The sequence below is a fragment of the Vanellus vanellus genome (genome assembly GCF_965231255.1).
Source record: "Vanellus vanellus genome assembly, chromosome: 4".
NCBI classification, from domain to species: Eukaryota; Metazoa; Chordata; class Aves; order Charadriiformes; family Charadriidae; genus Vanellus; species Vanellus vanellus.
Window position 1 is genome coordinate 11,824,516 of NC_138909.1, and position 23,109 is coordinate 11,847,624.

Consider the following 23,109-nt stretch of genomic DNA (forward strand, 5'->3'; position numbering starts at 1 on the left):
GTTGACTTAATGCTGAGTGACAACATTCTGTGTCTGCTGGAAACGGTCATCTTTGGACAGCTGAGTATTTCCTGGGAAACAGAGGACAATACTGAATTTGTAGGGCTTTCTTTCTGATGCTGAGCACCTGGACTCATTTTGGCAAGACTTTCACCTGCTACAGAGCAGCTGCTCAAATCTTCAGCTGTCTTTAACAAGATCCAAAATCAGGTGTCCCACAGCCCGGAATGTCCTAATTCTAAAGGCAATAGCTAGCTACTTTTGAATGAAAAAATGGAAAAAACTTTGTTTCATCTTTGGCACAGAATGGCAACAATTTTAAAGTAGAGTAAAGTTAGTTTGACAGGCAAATACTATTCTTTGCAGCTCTACTAATACTTTTTTTTTTTTAATATGTTTAATAACAACTGAAGTATGCAGATTACAAGGTAAGAATTCACGAGTTGTCTATACTACTGTAGTTCAGATCTTCAAATTACACAAAGACTTAAGAAAGATACACGTGTTTACTAAGTAAAAGTAATTTGCTATTGCCCTCTTTCATTTCCTCACCAATATTTTCTGTATTGATCTTGCAGTCTTAATTTTACAGTAGTGTTCTGAGCAGTGATATGATACGTATCACACAACTTTTATCCTCTTCTGACTGTGTTTAGAAAGGTTTGTTCATTTAGAAGTAAAATCTCAAAGGATGTTCAAAATATAGATGGCATTCTGATGCCTACCTCAGGAATTAGATTAATTTAACTATTTGTCTCAATGAATTGGAGTTAAATTTCACCTGTCCATGAATATTTTTTGCTGATTGTATCTAAGTGTTGCCTTAGGCAGCCTCAAGTTATTTTCAGTCTTCTTGTTTCTCATGGTTTTGAAGCCTCACTAATTATTTTTTTCTGTGTTTTTCTCTTTTGGATTTATCATTTTGAGCATTGGCAACTGAGGCAAATTAATTTCTCTTTGCTTTCCCATGAAGTCCTTTGATGGGCTCCCTGTGGTATCTCTGGTTGGCATATTATGTTAAATAGGCTTTCTGACTTCAGATTAAGAGATTATAATATACCTCTTAAATTGGTATTATACAGACTCTATGCTTTGAAGCTTGTAGAAGACAGAATTTAGCACCCCAATTTATCTTCTTCCACAGGGGTACAATCCTGCTGAGGGCAGGCAGCAGCAAATAATCTTAAATTATTTTTATTTCTTTTTCCCTCCTGCCTCAAAGTTTCCTACCAAAACCAGATATTAGCAAGGCAAGTTTTTATGGCACTCACCTGGTACTTCAGTGGCATGCGGGGAAGCAAATGCAGGAAGAGCCTGTGAGCACTGACACTCCAATTCCCGCTTGATTCCTGTTCCACTGAGAAGAGCAACCACCTCATGTTTGCAGCTCTCCCTTGCAGCACAAGAGCTGAAATGACAGCTCAACTGAGTTGGTGACTGTTTCTGTAATTTATCTGGTAATAAAGAAATGACAAAGCTGCATTTATATATTTCTTTTCCTTCCAAAACCCCCTGTATGCTGAGGCACGAAAACACCTGGCACCATCTTCCTTCCACGTTTAACACAGCCTCTTCTACCTAGTGTTGCCTTCCCTTCCCCCAGATCAAGAAGTGCTCTCAAAACAGCACCCAGTTCCTCTCCCCGGCTTCTATCATTTACTGGTATTGTCTCTTCTTTTACTGCAGAGTGCAATTTCTTGGAGAAGAGCAAAGAGTTCCACCTGGTCAAACATCACAACTGAAATCTTTTACTCTTCCAAGACATGCCTAGCTTCTTACAAGCTACCCCCATTAAGCACAGCTATGTGAATTTTAGTGCATTTTATACATCCTAGAACAAATAGGTAATTTTAATTGCTGCTAAGAGAGCTTATAGTTGACAGCTCTAACTTCAAAAACATTCCTGTAGAAAGTTAATGATCATTTAGAAACTAGAACAGCATGCACATGACATAAAAATATCAGTTTCATTCCAATATAATCAGAGAAGAAAACATTTCAACATTTTTATGTCTTTATAAGCTGAAAACAACTTTTTTTCAGAATTTTTTTTTTTTCAGAACTTTTAATTTCAGATAATTCCACAACAGAGCCTGGAGCCTTTTGGATAATTCAAAAGAATTTAAGTGATACTGCAAAATATCCATATTTACAAATGTATTATTAAAAGCTGCTAATCAAAGTAATTTTTCCTACAGTATTATAATTTTTAATGAGTAATTGCCATTACGATATTTATCAATGCCAGAATTAAATAGGAATTCAGTGTTCTACAGTCACACATTAAACAAGGGCCTTACCTACTGCTTTCTTTCTGATACGTCTTACAGTACACTGCAAAAAACAAAGCAAGCAATAAACTCTCACTTGGTTCCAAGTAAAATAAATAAAAATAAAATAATTAACACACTATTCTTACCACGTAAAGCTTGTGAACAGGCAGACATGTTCCCCTACTAAGTGGTTCTGGAGGGAAAAGAAATTGCTGCTCATAATAAGCACTAGCCAGTTCAGGCAACTATGTTCATACTTGATTCATACCACTTTCAGCAAAGTACTTAGACACACAGTTAGGTTATTTTACTGTTCTTGTATTAGGTAGAAAATAGCTTTCCAAGCTTCTACGCTTTCATTTTGGGGGCAAGAAAAACAGTTCCTTCTGACTCAGTGTTCCATGAATTGTCAATCCAGTGGATTTATTCAAGGAAACAGCATACAGTTGACTTCTCCAGCTGACTGCAAGGCTGAAATTGATGAATGCCTCAAGCACATTCTCAAGATCAATCATTCTAAATCATGTAAAAACCAAAGGCAGATTTCCCCCCTGCCCCGAGATCTTAATTTCATGCCATAAAGTAGCAAAAATATTAAAAGAATCAAGTTATTAATATATTTCAAATGGATTATTCCATATGCAAAATTCTTTCAAAAATTCATGAGAAGCAAATTTTATTTTTTAGTCTGCTGCTGCCCTGTCTTTAAGAAATTCTCTATTGCAAGTCTTTTGATAACTTACATCATAACTGATAACACGTTTGCCTCTATCTTCATGCCACAAAAGCATGATTACTGGTAAGAGATTCCTAAAATCGCAATGGAGATTTATAACTGTTTCTTTTTCCTGCAAATGATGCAACCATAATTATCTGGAAACATAATTTCTAGATGAACGTATAAAGCCCCAATGAAAAAAAAACAGCGGAATATATCTTATCCATGCCTCAGCGCCTGCAAGAAATTTTCTGGCATTTGTATGAGTATCTTTCTACTACTCTGTTAAAATCTTTGAAAGACAGAACAATGTCTTGGGCTCCACACATACCTTCAGGCGTGGGAAGGGAAAGGAAGCAAGGATTGGAAAAAGACTTTACTAATAAAGTAAAACTGACTTCTATATAGTTTTAAACTAATTTCTTACTTGGCAGTTTTTTATTTGAGGACATCCTGGGGCATAGGGGCTTTCAGAGACTCATTATAAGATTAATCTAGTTTAAGAATTGCCCAGTCCCTACCACAGTTGTGTAACATCTGGCCTAAATTACCTCAGGATTCAGTCCCGCTGTCAAAGTCACTTGAATTTTCCTTACAGGGTCTCCAGTTACAGTCATAGTTGTGGGAAACACAACGTTGAAAGTTTTTGAAGAAAAATACTTCTTCACAAATTCAATGCTGTCATTTAATTTGTGTAATCCCACAAATTATCTCAATTTATAAAAAAAACTTAAATTTTAAAAAAGGATTCTACTTTCACATTTTCAGCACATCTCCAAGCGCTATTTTCTAAGAAATAAAAAGCATCATATTTTCCCTTCTATGACTGCTGATAGGCCTTTTTCTTGAAATCCTATGGGAAGCGTATGAGACATCTTTAGATACCACATAGGATGGCAGCATTATTGATATAGACAATATACCCAAATATCTTGCTGACTGATCTACAGTACATTAGGCAGCATAAATTTATAATGCCCTGAACAAATGATATTTAGAAAATCTATCCACGCTTAGAGATGAATCTTCCAGCTATTTGCAACCATTTTCCTTTCTAACAAAGCAAAGAGATGAAAAACAATTCTAGTCAGAAGGTCAGTTAGCCTTAACCCCCAGATTCTGCAAGAGAGCTTCGCTGCAGCTACAATAAAAATGATGGGCTTGGAGCTCTATTAAGTTTATTAACAAAGTATAATACTTAGGTGACAGAGACCTAGAAACCCTTAGACATTTCTAACACTCCAAGATTGTAGGTAATGCTAATAAACCAGGAGCATAGTCTCTGATACGATATTATTTTAAACGTAAAGTAGTACATTGTTTGAGAAGAAATATTCTTTCCTTACTTCTCTCTGATTCACTTTTTGGAACAGAGCAGAGCAAGCAGAAGGTTTGTGTATTTTATGAGAGTTTGGGGTTTCTTGGTTTGCAGTGGTTGTTCACATAACATTAGGTAGTATTTTATAAATACAGCTTATTCTTCTGTAGCTTGTCTTAATTTTCTGTGTAACACAAAAGCCATTAAAAAGCAACTGTCACTTTAAAAACAATTACACGTCAGGGTTATTAGAATATCATATGATGGACCTGTAATAGATCTTTTCAACATTTGCGCTTAAAATACAGATATGCAGTCACTCTTATTCACCATAAATGGAGCTAGACATGCAAACTGCACGTAAAATGAAGCAAACATTAACTTCATTTCCTCATGTTTCTTCACTGTATTGCAGCAGCCACTGGGGTACCCATGACATTTAAACACATTTTCTTTTCATTTGGCTCTTGAGATTACCCAACTCCCATGAAGGAAGCAAGCTGTAAACAAATTCACAGAACAATCCACCAGCTTCGCTATTTAGAAAGGTGAAGATATTAAGAGCACTAATACATTACAATGACATAAAATCCATATGATGGAGAGTAAAATGAGCATATGCCAACTAGAATCGTGGCCTAGTGGTAGCACAACACAGTGCCTAATGGGGAGCCACGAACAGAGACTAGCAGTGCCAAGGAGGCCATATATCTCTAGGGAAGGAAACGGATCACTAACGGGAAGCTGAAATCTTGCTGACTGAAGCAGTGGCATTGACAGGCTAGTGGAGTAAACAGACTATTTTTAAAACAAACGGTAAGCAAAAAAACTATTATGTAGGGCCCTCAAAGTACAAATGATGAAAAGGCTTTTTAAAAAAATGGGATGTCCGCTACTCTCTCAAAGTAAATATGTACTTTACCGTAGCAGGAAGATTTTTGTTTCCAGTATTTGCATATTCACCTTGGTCATTAGAATTGAAATGGTCTTCATTTGGATAGCACGGGTTACAATTTGTCCCACAGAGCTTGCAATGGGCACATAACTTCCTAAGAAGTGGTAGCTGTCATTTTCTTTTCTTCTGCATTTTCTAATTTCACCCACCAGTGGAACAAGCCGTGTTTTATTCATAAAGCAAGGTCACAGAAAGTATTTTCACAGCTTAATCTTCCATAACATTTTAACAAGCAAGACCACCCTTTAGCCCTGTTCCGTTTCTGTTATATTTTATCCCACAGAAATATCTGTAGCTTCAGAATGTCTGGAGAGGCATTTAAGATCAGCAGTTTTTCTTCATTTCAGAGTACACCAAACCCACGCACAGAGAAACAACTCTGTGTTGGCACGAGACCATAAAATCAACTCCTTGTTTTCACTAATGTGTAGGATTTTGTTGCAGGACTAAATATAGCAGCATTCACAACCTAGATGTCATATTTAAAATGTGGACAGCCTTAGAATCGCATTGCATACAATACGCTGAAACCACATCTTTGGTCCATCCTGAAACTGAACGAGCTGCTTACAACCTTTTACAGGAATATTCCTCAGATGAGGCAGTAAAGTTCATGGTCATGTCCATCGTTCATTAACAGTGGTGCTGAGGGGATCTGTGTGTCCCCAGTAGTTACCAGTATTTCACAACCCCACTTCCATAAATACCACTTGGTCATTATCTGCGGGAATTGCAGCTCTTTAGGCAAGGCTCAGATCTTCTCTTCCTGTAAAAATGTGTGAAAGAATCTTAAGAAACGTGACCTTTCCAGGGAAAAACTCCACTCTTGTGGCCAAGGAGGCAGCAAGTTCCGTTCCCAAAGGAATAGATTTTCCAGGAGTCTGAGACCAAAAGTCACCTACGGTGGCTCCCGTCCCAGCATTATATCCTCTTCAAAATAGTGACAGTTTTTTCAGACCTGTGCGCTCAATTGCCCGCTCAGACGACCCATACCTGAGCACAGGTGGAACAGCTCTGTAGAAAAATCATGACAAAAGGCTGTACTACCTTTTTCACCTAAGGTTCGGTTCTGAAAGACAACGATTTCTCCTCTGAGTCTAGCCCTATTATTCTTTCTCTTTGTCTCTTGCTCTTCTCTAGGGATCTGCAGAGTCTGGAAAAGGAGAAAAATTGAGCCAACAGAACACAGCTTTGATTCTGGAGGGTGGTTATCTGGGTTAATTGCTTCAGTGGGAATTACTGTTAGGAAGACGCATGCATAAATCACTGGGGATATGATCTAAGATAGAGTAGCTGGGCTGTTTGCGGCTCACCTTTAAAGAGAGGCTTTCACTAAATAGAAAAATAGCACAGTTTGTGCTCCTCCTAAGACTACTTAAATTATGGGTGAGAAGAACAGGCATCTCAAAACCCCAACACTATTATCTGTTATGTCACACAAGAACCACTTTAGCAGAACCTTCAGGGAATGACATCAAGCCAGTTGCTTAAGGATAGGACATATTCCCTTAAGTACAGCCAAAGAGTAATTTGGAATAACGATGTAATCTTTTTAGATCTTTTCTTGGTCCCTTTCCTGTGAACGGTCTGGCTTGCAAGACTCATGAGTAAAAAGGGCAGTAAAATGAGATAATCCATGATTTATATATTAGATTCTCATACAGCTGTCATTGCACTGAGATGTCCCATTGGAACCAATACAGTTAAAAGACTGTCTTAAGACAACGCGTAGCTTGTGACAGCAAAGACTCTGCATGTTTGGTAGGCATAATTTGCTATGTTTTTCTAACATCTGGAGTCAAAATGTCACATCAGAGTGACAGTTTCTTGGTACTTCCAGCTAAATGAATACAGAAAGTCAACAACAAACTGTTAGGCTGAAGGCAAACAGAAGATGTTTGCTGTCCTCTCATAAAGCCCCAAATTAGTATTTTCAAATGCTAACAAATAAGGCACATAATGTAACGCAGTTAAAGATAGATCGAGACTGACCCATTTTATGTTCCACAGAATTTTTGTGAGCTTTATCTTGCAATGTTAAGTGGAGTTTCATATACCACCATGTGTTTTTTTTTAAAATCAATTTCTGTAATTATTATTCATGTGTCTTAAGCCATTAAGACATGATACAATAAACAGATTAATTACTGTGATCACGGTACTTAAAACAACAATGCCAAGCATTTTGGAAATCTGATGTTTTGATTAGATTGATGGGGAGAAAAAGAAAGTAATTAAATGGATATTATCTTACTGAATATTACTGTTTCTCATATTGTGGAACTGTATACGTAAAGTGCTTAGCTATCATCCACAATAAGCTGATCACACATTTAGGCAGAAGGTTATCGCCACTTAACTGTTCCCAAGATTTGACAGACACAGTCACACTTTTGACGTTTTTAAGACAGAATTAATTCCCAGTGGAAACTGTGCTAGTGCTCAGTTTCAGAGCTCCAACGGTACTCTTTGGACTACCAAAATCTGGTTTCAATTGCACAAGTCATTTTTCTCAGTTCTTCTAAAGGATAAAACAAGAAACTAAAAATGCAAACTTTTTTTTTTCCCCTAAGACCACCTGTTTATACACTGATGTGGCCACAAGAGTTATCTTCCAGTTTATCTTCATCCAAAAGGAATGCTACTCAGGTCATAGTGACCGAGTATCTTCTAGCTTAACTTCACCTGAAAGGAATCCAATTCAGGTCATAGTGGCCAAAAGCACAGTAACTGGGGTGACTGGGAGTTTTTCCTCACAAGTGCATTCCTGCACCAATCCAACAGCAGAAGTGTAAGATGGGTACAGTAACTGCCAAATTCAGCAGTCCTGATTCAGTGACAAACTATGTTCTTCAAGCATCATTTTCTCAAGACTTAACAGTAAGCTGATCTTACCTCTCAGCCTACCGACATCCACGACATCTCTTCTTGCAGAATTCTGTCTGCAGCAGGCTCTAATAAAGCCAATCCTACTGGCTTGTGAAAATAGGTCCATGGCACTAAATATGTAATTCATGGTCAAACTGGTAATGTATCATCCTTAAAATATTAAAGAAAGCCTTTTAAATTGTATCTTCTCTGCTTACACAAATATAGTAATCTCTAGGGTTGTAAGTCATTTTGCAACTTGTCCTGTGTAGAACTGCAATTAGAAACTGAAGAAAAGGAAGAAGTTCTCTGCAGGCAAATTCACCAAAATGGAAAATTCTTTTAATGTACTCAAGCAATTTCTATTTCAGTTTTGAATAGACGGCAAATTTATAGTGATATGAAATTATATAATGAAGTTCGTACATAGAACATTCAGAATTATTCTCTAATGTGTCTATTTTCTTGAGTGACATTGCTCAGTACATGCAAAAATGTGGAAGAAATGACTGCTTATTATTCCCAACAAATACTTTAAAAAACATCTTAACCTTCTAGTATTTTTCCTGCTTCTTTCTCCAGTAAGAAAACTATTTTAAGATTTAACAACACAAGGAAACTTTCCGCTATTTCTAAAGATGTTAATTCTTTCAAGAACTGATTTATAGCAATTTATAACTATTCACACACTTGCAACTTATAATACAGTTTTCAGTATCTACAAACACAACATAATAAAAATCTCATTGATTTATGTTATTAATCAGAGAGGTCGCAAACAATTTATAAAGCAATTTCTCTTAAAGGCAGCATAGTGATTGGGTAAGTTATCTATACGCATCATCTCAGCAGAAACTCACTGACTGCTATGTATAGACCCACTTTAAGAGCAGAACGGGCTACCAAGATTAAAATGTCTACATTTTGAAAAATAAAACTGAGAATTCTTTGGAAGTCAACCAAATTGTAAACAACCTGTATAGAAACAGGATACTCTTAAAATCATTGCTTTAAAAATAGCATTCTTCTTTAAAAACAACTAAACAATTCTTAAGATAAAATGCGCTGAAAAAATATATTCAGCATGCTGCACATATTCAAAATAAAGACGCCGTATCTTTCATGTCATTTGTGCACTGGTCTGAGAGCATATTGAGATAAATTACATCTATTTCAAGACTAATTTGGAAAAAACCTAAGCTGCACAATACCTAAAATAAGCAAATTATCTAAAATGAAAATTAGGTCCACCAAGCCTTCAAATGAAAGTCATGTTCTTGTTTGAAAGTCTGGTTGATCCATAACTTCCTCCATTTGTGTGTGAAGGCAGTGTAGAGGAAACACCAAATAAGTCCAGCAATTCCCATCTGACACACAGTTCTTTCAAAACATGCAGAGAGGAAAAGGATATCACCGTTTCTAGATTACTGTTTGCACTACTAGGTAGTCCTCTGCCTGACACTCAGAGTCACTTTTATCAAGGCAATTCTACTGCTGCAGTATCCAAATGCATCCAATTCTTACAGGTTTCCAGAGTGGCAATTTCTATGCTTCTTCTGCAAGTGATAGTGCAGACCTGCAATCGATATCCACGAGCCACTTCTATCCAACCAAGTTGCTGAGAAGCTAGTCTGGAACTGCACAAACTATTTGGTAAAGACTGCAATAACAACAATATTCTAAGGTTTAGTAATAATCATTTAACAACTATACCAGATATTATAAATTAGCCATGTATCAGAATTAGCATAGAATAGATTATCTTCAAGCTGGTGATCAATTATGGGAGTCCATTGAAACCTACACAAACTCACATCGTCTTTACCGATGGAAGCATACGGAAATGCGATGCAAAATCCTGGGTGCACAAACTATTGCAAAATTCAAAATACCCTGGATTTTGTCTTAGAATCTTAAGTATACTCTGGGAAGAAGCCTTAAGCATTATCCACACGTATCATTTTGTCTTACTTGAAGCCTAGAAATGACAATGCAATTTTGGAAATTACACGCATTAAGCCTCTCTGGTTTAGTAGTCAGCATGGAGTTGTTAGCAGTCACTCTGGAGTCAGGACAGATGAATACTAGTTCTCATCTTATAAACTTTACTCAATTTTCATGGAGTTTTTCTAACTTTTCATGAGAAAGATCTCATGAAGCACATATTGCATATCGCCCTCTATGCCTGATGCAGAGAAAGAAAAGGGTAGCTCAACCACTCTCTTCCCCGTAGTCCAAAGAACACCTTTTGTCAGCTCTCGCTCCTTACAGGAAGATTATATCCTCAAGAAGACTCATGACATCTAAATGTGTGTGCGCTCACATAAATTTTGATGTGTCTCCCAGACCAGCGACATCTTTTCACTTGTAAATATGTATTGCAAGTAAATATGGGATATTAGTAAATGAAATATTTGTAAGAACTGCGAGTATTATGGAGCTCACATCTGCTCTAAACTAACACAAATCATTTGTAGTGTCAGTGGTTTGGTTTGTTCCTAGGTTTTAATTCAGAGCCTTTTTCTGGCTCAGCTTAGTACATGAAGCAGGCTTGCATGCCAAAGCTGTGATTAACTTTATAGATGCAGTGGAATTATGGAAATGCATCATGCAAAAGTGCGTACTTGCCAAAATTATTCCATGACCTTGTGCTTAAGCTGAGTTTTAAATAATTCAGTGATGTATTGAATGAATAAATTTGTGCTGCTTGTTACTCTAAACAGTCATGCTTTCACTTTCCTTGCCATTTTTAATAAAGCCTCACTTTCTAATATTCATGAAATATTGCATTTCAATTAAATTACGTACGCATTGAGAAAATAGTTTGCCCTAAGCTGTTTAGTGTTGACACCAACTGTCATTTGCCTTTTCTTTCTGTATAATAACCATGGCGGTTTTATGTACAGGCAACATAAAGCACTATCACACTTCAACGAGAAACTTTTTTCATCATGTATAGCACAAGAGAGAATAAACCTAAGCTATTTTGTTATTTTTAAAGGCTATTAATTTAACTTAAATAGCGTACACTCAATCCAAACTTAAGTTTTACTTTCCTGGTTTGATGGAAACAGCATGCAAAGTCTTACAGTGTTTCAGGTGCTCGGTAAAAACTGCAGAACTCAAGCCTTTGAGCTGGTTCTGTTTGAGCTGAACCTGTTTTTGAAATGAAAAGGTAACAGAAGCACCACAAGTTAAAAGGTTAGTATTTTCAACATTAAGTTTTACCTTTAAGAAAGTAAAAGAGGATGCAAATACAAAATTATACCTGCATTGAAGCAGCAAAATATTCTCCAATTTGTCATTATTTCATTGTAGGTAAACTGATTAATTCCTGTGGCTCAGTGTATTTCCCTCTCAAAATGGGAATCCTATTCCCCTTCTTACTTATAATAAATAATTTCCTATTTTCAAATTAAAAGTAAAGTTATCTCATTATATCACTTTGGATAATAAAGCTGTAACAATATTTTATATCTAACTCTATCTGTGTACTCATATGGTCCTTCCCATTCGACCTGATTTCATTTCCCACCATTTGGCCAAAATGAACAGCAATTTTTTAACGAGACCAGAAAGATCTCATGAAGCACATACTGCATATCACCCTCTATGCCTGATGCAGAGAAAGAAAATTTGTTACAGAGCTCACCCAGAGCCTGGTTCTCAAGCTGAAGCTGTAAAGGTTTCTCTGTTCGGTATGGAGATTTGAACCATAACTGCAGTGCAGCTACAGATAGCAGGTACCAAAAAGGTTTATTCCCAGAGTGCAAGTTAATAGAAGTTGTGAAGAAAAAGCAAATACAAAATAAACGTCCCATCAGCAGACGCTCAACAGGCCAGCAAACTCCTCACAACTCTTCTACTGTCATTCCCTGCTGTTTTCAAATAGCAGGGGGGGAGGGGAAAAAGTGTTTCCAAGCTTCACCTGCTAGATGAAGATTTTTCACTAACGTCTGTAAGCAAATGTGGATGTAGCTACCATATTGTATTTACAGCCATCTTAATAACTTTAAATCGCCCCTAACATAGTTAATTTTCACCCACTAGTGAAGCAACCACCACCACCATTTGTCATAATGTTTTCAGCAAATTACCCCAAACTATTCTGGTTCCCTCAGTGTAACTGAGAGACCTCAAATGTTTGCTCTGTAGCATTTACAGTGTACAGAAGACAGTAGCATACTGTAAAGAGCTAGGCAAAAAAAAAGCACATTACAGCAGCAAAAGCTTTTGATTCCATAATTGAAGCTATTTCACAATACATAGAAGAAAGTTTTAAATAAATAACCTAAATGTCATTCATTGCTTGTAATTTCAGGAAAGGAGGTTGTCTTCAGCAGAAATACTCAAACTAACAGTTCAGAAGTTTAAAATTAGCCAGATCACGAGCCTTCTCATTCAAACGTTTTCTGTTTGATGCTTCTGGGAAAATGTGGGAGTTTACTTGCAACAAAGTTTCTTGTTTAGGTGTTACTGACACAATTACTCATGTAATGGATAAAAGAAAGGCTGCACAAAAACGTTTAGCATTTTCAACTCGAGCTCCACTTTAACCTCCTTTAAGTAAACAGGAACCTTTTAGGTGACTTAGCAAGTAGAATAAGTGCCCAAGAAGGAAGAAAGAACTGACATAGTGACTGAGAATAATATAGTAACTCCACTAGAGACTGGACTCGTGGTGCTTCCTTCTACTTGCCCTAAATCAAAATGCAGTTTTATAAACAATGATATCTTCATATCAGCAATGTTCTCTGGAATAAGACAAAACTGATTTTTTTTTTTTAAGCAACCACTATTTCATTACAAATCAATAGGTTATCTATCAACATTTAAAAACAAAACCATACAAAGAAGTGCATACCTAAGAGCACAATTAGACTAAAGCTGAAAGTCAGTAGGCCTTCAACTTTTGTTTTCTTTCTCCAGGATCATAAATTTGAAAGATTTTAGAATCTACCTTAGTCAAAATAGAAATTTAAGCCTAGACACTATGTTTCCCATCTTTTATAGTTTTACGTCAGATCATTAATTTTACTTATGAATTTTTGTTAACCCTTAAATAATTCCTTTTTATCCAAATTTAATATCTCATATCGCATGCCATGCATTTTTTACAGAAGAGATTAAAACCTTACAAGAATCATTGTGATCTCTAGTCATCCAGGTTATTTTTATAGTATCCTTAAAGATTTCTGGTTTTCAATATATGATAGGCGTTTCAGGACCAGTACATTGTCGATTAGTCACTGATAGAAGAAATTGTGAAAAAAAATTGAGACAGACCGAAAAATCACGTACTTGACCACCTAACCTTAAAGAGCAGATTCTGGTAAATCACAGCATTAATACTTATCATTCAAGCACTAACTCTAAGCTCACCCTTTTCTCTGATAGTCTTACCTTCTTTCATTCTCTGCATATGTCACTGGGACTGCAAAATTAAGCCCGGCCTTGACATAAGCTTCTTCATGTATACGATCATTTTTACATGCTGTAAATTCTTTTGCATGAGTACTCTGGAGTGTGCACCTTCCCTTTTCTTTGGCTACAAAATCAGTGTGCAAGTGCAATCCCAGCATAACACCTATAGGAGCTCCAGTCAGCCTTTTAATGCTGCCCTCCCATTATAACATCTGTCAAACATTTAACACAGTTTTGCCTGATGACACCTAATTGCTGGGCTATCAAGATGTGAAATGAGAATGAGCACTAAGTTATCTGCGCATTTAGCCTCTTTTCCTTTCCTACACTTTAACACATGGCAACCTACTACATTAGTGCTGTCCTCTGAACTTCACCATGCTACCCACAAGATTAACAGTGGTTTCTCCCATAAAAAAACAACATTCAAAATAAATCTTTTTTCTCTTTGTTTTTCAGAAGGCTGATGTGGAGCGGTGGGGCTAGCAAGTCACTAAGCAAAAAAGTCTCAGGCTCAGCTTCTGCTACCTGCCAATTGAACTGTTAGGGAGGAGGATTTCTGGAAATCAGGAAAACTGGCAGGTGCACAAGCTGAACAAGATGGTGTCAATAGCCTCTACATCATTTCCAATTTAGATTTCCTAATTTCATTTGTTCCAGCACCTTTTGTAAAACAACCAGCTTTATTCCTGCTGGTTCAAGGCTTTCAAGGTGAATCTGAAATGTTCTTCCTTACCACATCAGTGAAACTGTTCACATCCTCCTTTTCTCTTAGTTTCAAAAAAGCATAGATAAAATATCCATTTTCAATGAATTTACCACAGCAATAAAAATTTACTATGAATTAAGAACATAGCATTCAATTCCTGAATGCAGTAAGTACTATTTACACCAAAGGGAAGAAAAAAAGAAAAAAAGAAGAAAAAAAAAAAAAAAACAGAAAAAATCCAGACTCTACCAAAACTTTTCCATCATGCAATGAGGCTGATTCAGTATTGTATAAGGAAACAATTAAGAAGAATGTTTGATCTTACTTGTAAAAATAGACTGAACACAGTGCTAAAATAACTTTTAAAATTATTTTTATGAGCATTTTGCCAACCTCAAAATATTGCCAGAAAATCATCTGTATAACTTATCTTCACAGTTCTTTTCCGCATTCTTCCTATTTATCAATATAAATAACGCAAGAAAATATGATTTCAAAAGTGAGACTGTTCAAACGATTCCAAACATATTAATGGAATTAATAATAATTTTGACTTTACAAAAAAATATTATTTCTGGCAGTTTCTATTACTAATAGTTGGTTCTCATCAGTTACAAAATCTCCAGAAAATACAAAAAAAAAAAAAGCTAAAGCCAAAAAAAATTTAAGGCAATACAGCTCGTAACCATGCAGCCCTGCAGTACCGTATTGCAGTAGCTAAAAACAGGCTGTAAGCTTCGTATTGAGTTTGCGAGGCCCCAGGACTGAGCCTTGTCAGATCTGCTCTGTCTGAACTTCTCCTGACCTGCTGCAGCTTTGCTCTACTTGGTTAAGCTGTGACAGCAATTTCTCAATCTGACCGGGTGTCTATGGCTAATTCATACTACTTGTGTTTACCTCTGTACGGTACAACCACAGGATTACACCAGTAAAGAAGAAGTTATTCTGCATAGCACGGGATACTTACAGCTCCAACAAAATGAGACACTGCAGAGAAATACAAGGCAACAGCCTTGGGACATGGGGACACAGGACAAAGCACAGAGTGTGGCCATGGAAGATAGACTGAGGGACTTGTGTCTTTTTAGTCTAGAGAAAAGACGACTGAGGGGGGATCTTATTACTGCTTATAAATCCTTAAAGGGAGGGTGCCAGGTGGATGGGAACAATCTTTTTTCAGTAGTGCCAAGTGATAGGACAAGAGGTAACGGGCACAAACTTGAATATAGGAAGTTCCATCGTAACATGGGGAGGAACTTCTTTACTTTGAGGGTGGCAGAGCACTGGCACAGGCTGCCCAGGGAGGTTGTGGAGTCTCCCACTCTGGAGACATTCAAAACCCGCCTGGACACCATCCTGTGCAACTTCCCGTGCTCTGGCGGGACGGTTGGACGAGATGATCTCCAGAGGTCCCTTCCAACCCTGACCATCCTGTGATTCCGTGAGATTCCACAGCTATAAACAACTCACCCACAGTCACTCAAAGGCATCCAGACCCAGACCTGGACACATCTGGTTTTAGGGACAAGAAATAGAACAAAGAAATTTTATCTAACATAAGTACAAGGCAACATATATAGTAAATTTGGGTGTTACGTAGAGCTGTGGATCAGTGAAGAAAGAGGGAGATGTGTGTTAGTGAACATAAAAAAATGACCCCCAGTGGATCCTAAAGGAAGGAAGGACATGCACATCATATTATTCACGGTGAAGGACTTCTTGTGTTCCCAACTTACCATCTACCCACATGAAACCTCCAACCTTACGGCCCAGAGGAGCCAGAGACGGGTGAGCATAGCACCAGGAAAAGGGGTAGAAACTACGTTACTAAAATAATTTCTGAATAGAAGTGTTCTTTTTCGTTCACTTGTAATTCTGCCTGGACTAACTATGATTCTTTCATTAGACTACCACGGCTTCAGTTAAATTATTTTCAACAAATTCTTGGGTTATCTGTTACATGTGTTTCCTGCGTTACACGCATGCCCAAGCTTCACAGGGAAGGGGGCATTTGTATTACATAGACATTATTTAAGAGCTTTTTATTTGTATTTTTTAGTTTTTACAGTTAATATTGAGAGGTTCCATAAGCCTGCAAATGGTCTGGCTTCACATTTTTACACCAGGCACCTCTTAATTTTAAGATTTCCTACAGCACTGGCCTAAAAGGGGATGCATCTTAAGGGACACTGGAAGGATCTTTGCAATCTTCCTCTATTGATCACTACTGGAAATGTATGTATGAAGGTAAGAATATAAAAGACCGTTTTCTTTGATAACAGACTTCAAAAGGACTTTTCTGATTAAAATATCTCTAAGGCCAGAGAATGCCAAATGCTTCTTGTAGCTCACTGATTTCGCAGAATTGCATTTTTATAACAGAACAAGCTCAGCATTTAACCTCCAAAAAGGATAGAGAAATGAAGTCCACCTCTATTTTACAAAAAAAAAAAAATAATCCATATGCACATAAACTAATAAGTATTTCTAAGCCAGGTATTTTTCTTTAAAGATCTGAGCTATACTAAAATAGGGGCTACTTTGGAGACATAACTGTAAAAATACTGAGGGGAGATAATCAAAACACAAATACAATGTTGTTCTTTGCATAAGTGCTCTCCAAAGTATGACTCCACAGTTAGACAAATCAGAAAAAGGGCTCAATATGTCAAGAAAGGTGGCATCACTGCAGAAGTTAAATTCTGACATATATGTCATGACCATGTAGGATTTGTAGAACACATAAGCCTCAAGGTGATATTTGCTTGTAACTCAAGTCTGTGTAAGATGAATATTGTGGCATGGTGGCACTTGTTAAGTCAAGTTCAATATGTTCACTTTCATGATGCTCCAGTAAGACATTTGAAAGGACTCAGCATGGATCATAGGCATAAAAATATAGCAGCGTTTTCAACGTGTTAAAAAAAGCTGCTTATATCGATGATTTAAAGTCTTCCACATATATTCTCAGTATTTGTTCAAATTTTTGTCTTAATTACCAAGATAAGCGCAGGTAGGACAAGCTACTATATAACCGATTCACATAAAATATGAAGCCATTAATAAAGCATGACACAGACTGCAGCATCTTGGTGTCTGGAGAGGCATGAGTTCTATCGAGATGTCACTTGTGTACTGGAGGCTCACAAAAATGGCAGAAATTATATTTGAGAATTCTCACATTCTATTTGTTATCACTGCCCAAGACATCCATAGCCTTTTGTGCTTGAATACATCAGAAAGCCACTTGGCCTTGTCTTTTAATTAAGTATACATAAGAACAGCTTTACCAAAGCAGGCCAAAGGTCCACCGAATCCACTACCCGACAGCGGCCAGTGGAAGAGCCTAAGAGCCGGGTATGCATACACAGAAACTCCTTCAATGTATTTTCCCAGTCTCTAATGTCTCCAACTTCAAGATATCTTCAAGCAGAGGCTGAATTGTATAAAAATTAAAATATACATTTAACGAATCAAATACAAAAATTGAGATATTTCTCAATAGTTCTCAGATTTAACTTTACTCCCTTAATGTGGTATAAGTTGCAAATCAAGAACTGCCCAAAGATGCAATTGTCTGATACCAAAGAAAGAATGTTTAGTTTTAACATTTGTTTCTTCTCTGAATTTCATGCTGCGACACATGCTTCAGAGGATTTTTTCACTTGTAGAAGTATAATACCCAGTTTAGCAAAGCACTTACAACGTACTTATATCTAAGCATGTTCATATACTTGCTTCTATTGAATACTGGTCAACATTCTTAAATACTTTACTGAACTAGGTCCATTCTGAAGTGTACAGACAACAAAAACCTTCAACTTGAGAGTATCAAATCATATACAGCTGCAAGCTAAAAATGCATGGCCACAGTAACAATAAAAATAAGTAAAACTGAAAATTTTTTTTGCAGATAAGAGAAGAAAATGCAACACTGAAGGTTTTAGAATTTTGAAGGGCATTTCAAAGTAAACCACCTTTGACTTGATTTTTAATCAGATACCCAATTCTCTTTCATCACTTGATCCAACTGCTTTCTTTCCTGTGTCTACACTGTTCATCTTAAAATAATACAAAATTACTGTCTTGTCAAAAAAGCATATTTTAAAATAATCCATGATAATCATCTCTATGAATTATTATTATTTTTAAACTCAATTCTACCTTTTTTAAAGTCAATGACATACATTCAATTTATTCCAGGGGAGTGGGAGTGAGCCCTTGATTCATTCATTTGCATATAATCTGACAGAGATACACGCTTTTGAATATAAAGTAAAACACATCTGTTTCTCATTGCAGTTACACAGGATAAAGGACTCCCAGGGCAAAGAACCGATGAATAAGTTTAGTTTGTCAAAAATTAAATTACTATTGGAAAATAAAATCTCAAACTCTTTTAAAGAGTGCAGTCTAGTAATGTTTTCTTTATGAATTCTGACTTTGCAGTTTGTGTAAACAAAATTTCCCGATTACCAGTGTGATACAAACAGCTTATGACCCATTTGCAGATATAAAAGCCTCTCGTCTATTCTGTGGCCCAACAGAAAAGTGAGCAAAACCACAGAATCTAAGGAGTGGAATACCCGTTATTATAATGAAAATAACTAACGTAACTACTTAGACAAGAGCCTATCTTTTAATGTGTGAATGAAGCCACAGAAACTTGAAGTTAGCCTCTTGCATAAACATTTGTCTCAGTCACATCTAAAAAAACACCCCACAAAAATTAGGTGCAAGAATAAGCAGTTCTTTATGACTTTTTCATAAGGCAAACAAGAAAGAAATGGAAGAGTACATATCCGTGTGTATGTGCGTGCAATTCATTTGTCAGAAAGTAAGCCAATATGGGGGGGGGGGGGGGGGGGGGGGGGGAAATCACATAAATGGATGTGAGTTCTACTTCACTTCAAAATAAAAATGGCAATAAATTAAAATACACACACCAACTAATGTCACTGAAACTTGAGAGCTACACAAATTAATACCTATTTTTCATAAGCTGTCCGGTTCCTTTTTCTAGTTTGGTAAAAGTAATTAAAAAAAATAAATCTCTACAATAGAGATCAATAAAGGATTCCGTATCACCTTTTACCAGAACAAATTTAAGCGCCAAATCTAAGAAACAAAACACACACACACACAAAAGAAGAAACATTTCAATTTCATTCCTTTGTCTGGGATTTCATATATAGCAGTAAGCAAAAAAGTTATTTAAAAAATAGAATTTTAATGCAATATATTACATGGGCAGCAGGAAATCTTATCAAGACAAAGTCACTCCATTCCTGCTATTTGAAAGTATTCCCTGCCTTTTAGCTATCAAGCACTCTGTCTTTTCAAAGAGCACTAGAGGATATCACACAGATGAGACTCTCACTGATATCCTGGACAAGCTCCATTGATTTTTCCAAATACTCTGTGTTAGCATTGAAGAGTCAAGGAAGGTCTCTATATCACTGTTAGTTTTTCCAGTGTCCTCTGAGCAATTTATATTACTTGTCCATTGAAATGTCACAATATAAGGAAGACAGAAATAACATGCATCTACAAGAAACAAGACACTGATCTCGAGTGTCTTATATACAACATACTGAACTTTAAACCCAGCACTCTAAGCTTTCTTGCTATTAAATAAACACAAATAAACCCCCAAACCAGGTGTTACCTTGCCTAGTAATATTCGCAACACTTCACAATTTATCAGTTTTATTTCTACACCAAAGTGTGGGAGTTGCACCCCAAATGGTGCAGAGGTAAACGAACATAGTTCTGTCCTGGCTTCCAGCAAACCCTCTCCATGAGCATCCCTTCTGCATCTTTTCGGCCATGTCTCCTCACCACCTCCAGCTTCCCATCCCCCCACCCCCCAGTCCTTCACATTTTGCATCTATTTGAAGCTTTCAATCCTCATCTCTGAACAACTCTGAAGCCTGCTTGACTTCATTTCTGTCCTGTACTCCTTCATTTTCTCGTGTTTCACATATTTACTCCTACCCAACCAACTCTCTCGAACAACTTTGTATCCTCTTCTCATTCTTGTCTCTGTGCCTTGTGTGTCAAATTAACACTACAATTCTTTTTCTCAAAAGGTATTGGTATGCTATGTAACCCACTTACCAAGAAGTGTTAAATCTATATGTACAGACATACCTATATAATACGAATGTATATATAGACATACCAACCCGCATAGATTATCAGTCTTCTGTAGACTCAATGCATTTTGTTTGAACATTATAGATAGATTTATAGTTACTCTCGGACAAAGAGTTTGTCTCCCCCTGTTCTGTGCAGAGCTAAAAACTCCAGTAGCATTCAACTGGTAATTATATACTGCATTTAAAACTAATCAACCCAACCGTGCCCTAGGAATTACTCATGAAAACGATTATTCATGTATTGCCCTAACACTCGTCACTCAGCCAGAAGTGATGCCTGACTTAACTGAAAGTATCGATTTGCTACTCTGAAATTTATTTTTTTTTTCCAAGTCATTTACAATGTATTCCATAGCACCAAAGAAGCTAGAGCATTTGAGCTTTAATCAGCAGTTAATTCACCCCTGCTCTTCTGTCATTCTGTAGTTCACAGACATATGAAGACAATGACATTTTTTCAGGAGCCCTTGAGGAGAGCATGACTGTGACTTTCAGAGTCTGCTCCACAGAGTAGAGCAGCTTTTAACTAAATGAAATATATACACATGAGGATATCTCAGGCATCACCGAGGCAAAGTTTCAGTAAGAGACCCATAACAGTTCAAGAAATTATCAAGAAAAGACATGAAGAAATGTGGAGCACAGGCTTGAGTTCCCCATAAGACTGCACGTGGTAAAATCATTTTGTGAAGACAATTCTACTTCTATATAAGACTAAATATTTTTTTGAACTAGGACCCCTGGAGTCAAGACAGACTGATGACTATACTGAACAGTAACAAATTATTCTACCTAACTCCAGGATACTGCTGCTGTTAGTGATCTACTAGGTAAGGAAATAAATTAATGACTTAAGTGTTTAAACCTTGCCTTTAATTTTCAGTTTCTAATATTTAAACTTGAAATCTTCAGACCAACAAATATATGAAATTTAATTCTCCCTACACCACATAGGAAGCCTGGATAATGTTTTGACAAAGCCCAAAGTTAGGTAAAATAGACATCCTCTGTAGCATTCTCCCCCGAGCTCTGGTGTCCCACTCATCAAAACAGTATGCCTGGTTGGAGAGTGCTGTGGCTTTTTCTATGTATATCCTGAGTTTCTATCCATAGAAATGCAGTATAACAGAGAATGGAGAACTGTATTACACAAAACCATGGAGTAAGGATCAAGACCCACACTGAAGAGAGAAGTTTCGCATACATCGCTGAGTGCAGCTTTGTCAAGGATATCTTTGAAGAAGTTAGCACAAATCTCCGAGACAGTGAATGCACAGCGCCCTGGAAGTCAGCTCTGGCTAATTACTGCAGTGAGAACAGGCATTTTGGGAGCAAGGGAGACAGCTGAGAAAACTTCCTTTAACGACTTACTTTTGTCTGCGCTTGCCTGATCATTCAGATCATAAGCTAGGGCTGGCAGACATGATTTTAGCTTGTCATCAAGCCAGAAGCTGAAAGCTGATTTAATAGAGTGTGTGTTACAGTCATCCATTTTTCTCAGGGCAAGGAAAACTTACGAGAACTCATGCACTTTGGAATGGTCTCATTCTGGTCATAGATCAAGTGTTTCGGGCTCACGGAGCTATCTACCAGTGTTACAGCATTCACCAAACTAGGAATATACTCACCAGATGTACATATGCCATAACAATTTTGAAAGTAAGCCTCTGAAACTAATTTAAAGTATTTCTTTCCAATGAATATTTGTCTCTGTGGCAATACATCTCATACAGATGTAACCATTATTCAATTATAATGTCCTTTATCACAATTTTAATTAATACTATTCCTTTATCACAATATTAAGAGTACAAATCATAGTTAGTTCATGTAAGAAATTTCATTTTCTTTATAATTTAAACCCAAATGATAACTTGTTTAACCAAGTAATAAAATTAATTTCCAGCTTAACTACCACCTTTTTCTTAGCCATTCTTAAGTAAGACAGAATAATAAATTTAAGTTACATCAATAAAATCATTCAAAACAAGTATACTTCCTTAATACATCTTCACCTGTTCCCAGACACAGACTCCCAGGTCAGGTTTATAGCATTACATACTTAGTTTCCACAGTAGTTTGGTTTGTTTTTTTTTTTTCAGTAAGAATAAGTGGCAGATATGAAAATCTCTCCAGTTCCTACCTGATGACTGACAGGTGTTCTGAGTCTGAGTGGATCCATTAACAATGTACAATGATCTATGAAATCAGTTTCTGGTATATATATTCAAAACAATGAAGAAAAATAAATGTCATTTGAAAAGCATCTAAAAAGAAAGAAAGAAAGAAAAAGAAAAAATTAACACTGCCAGGCTTGAGAAACATGTGTGAATACTATATATTACGCTAATATGTGAATTTGGGCTTTGTATCATCCATATCTTTGGTCTCGTCCATAGCTGTCCTGACCCTGGATTTCAGAGTTTGCCACTAGTCAGAGTGTCAGCTCAGGGAAAACAACGCAGGATAAGAACATGATCGTCCTGAGTAACCACTGCAGAAATTGCTCCTTGATGCATCTCATGTCCTGGTTACTTCCCACCCAAGTGTGGGCTCAACTGCAAATTCCCCTGTCAGTTCCACAAAACCAAACATCAGCAGTTTCCTGTGGATTTCCTTGGAGGCAAATTGAACCAAGATAAGCTTCAATCACCACCTTCAACCCCAGCCATGACAGCAGTAG

General features: G+C 36.8%; 1 protein-coding gene across 1 annotated transcript; it reads right to left on the reverse strand.

Moving 5' to 3' along the window:
- Positions 1-6: 6 nt before the first annotated feature.
- LOC309671244 (uncharacterized protein) lies at positions 7-22,675 on the reverse strand (the record flags this gene model as incomplete). Its single annotated transcript, XM_082482450.1, has 4 exons — positions 22,570-22,675; positions 2,301-2,334; positions 1,272-1,454; positions 7-71 (listed from the first exon to the last, which is right to left on the reverse strand). The coding sequence occupies exons 1-4, from the start codon at positions 22,606-22,608 to the stop codon at positions 7-9; spliced, it is 321 nt and encodes a 106-aa protein (XP_082338576.1). The 5' UTR covers positions 22,609-22,675.
- Between the last annotated feature and the right edge of the window lie 434 nt (positions 22,676-23,109).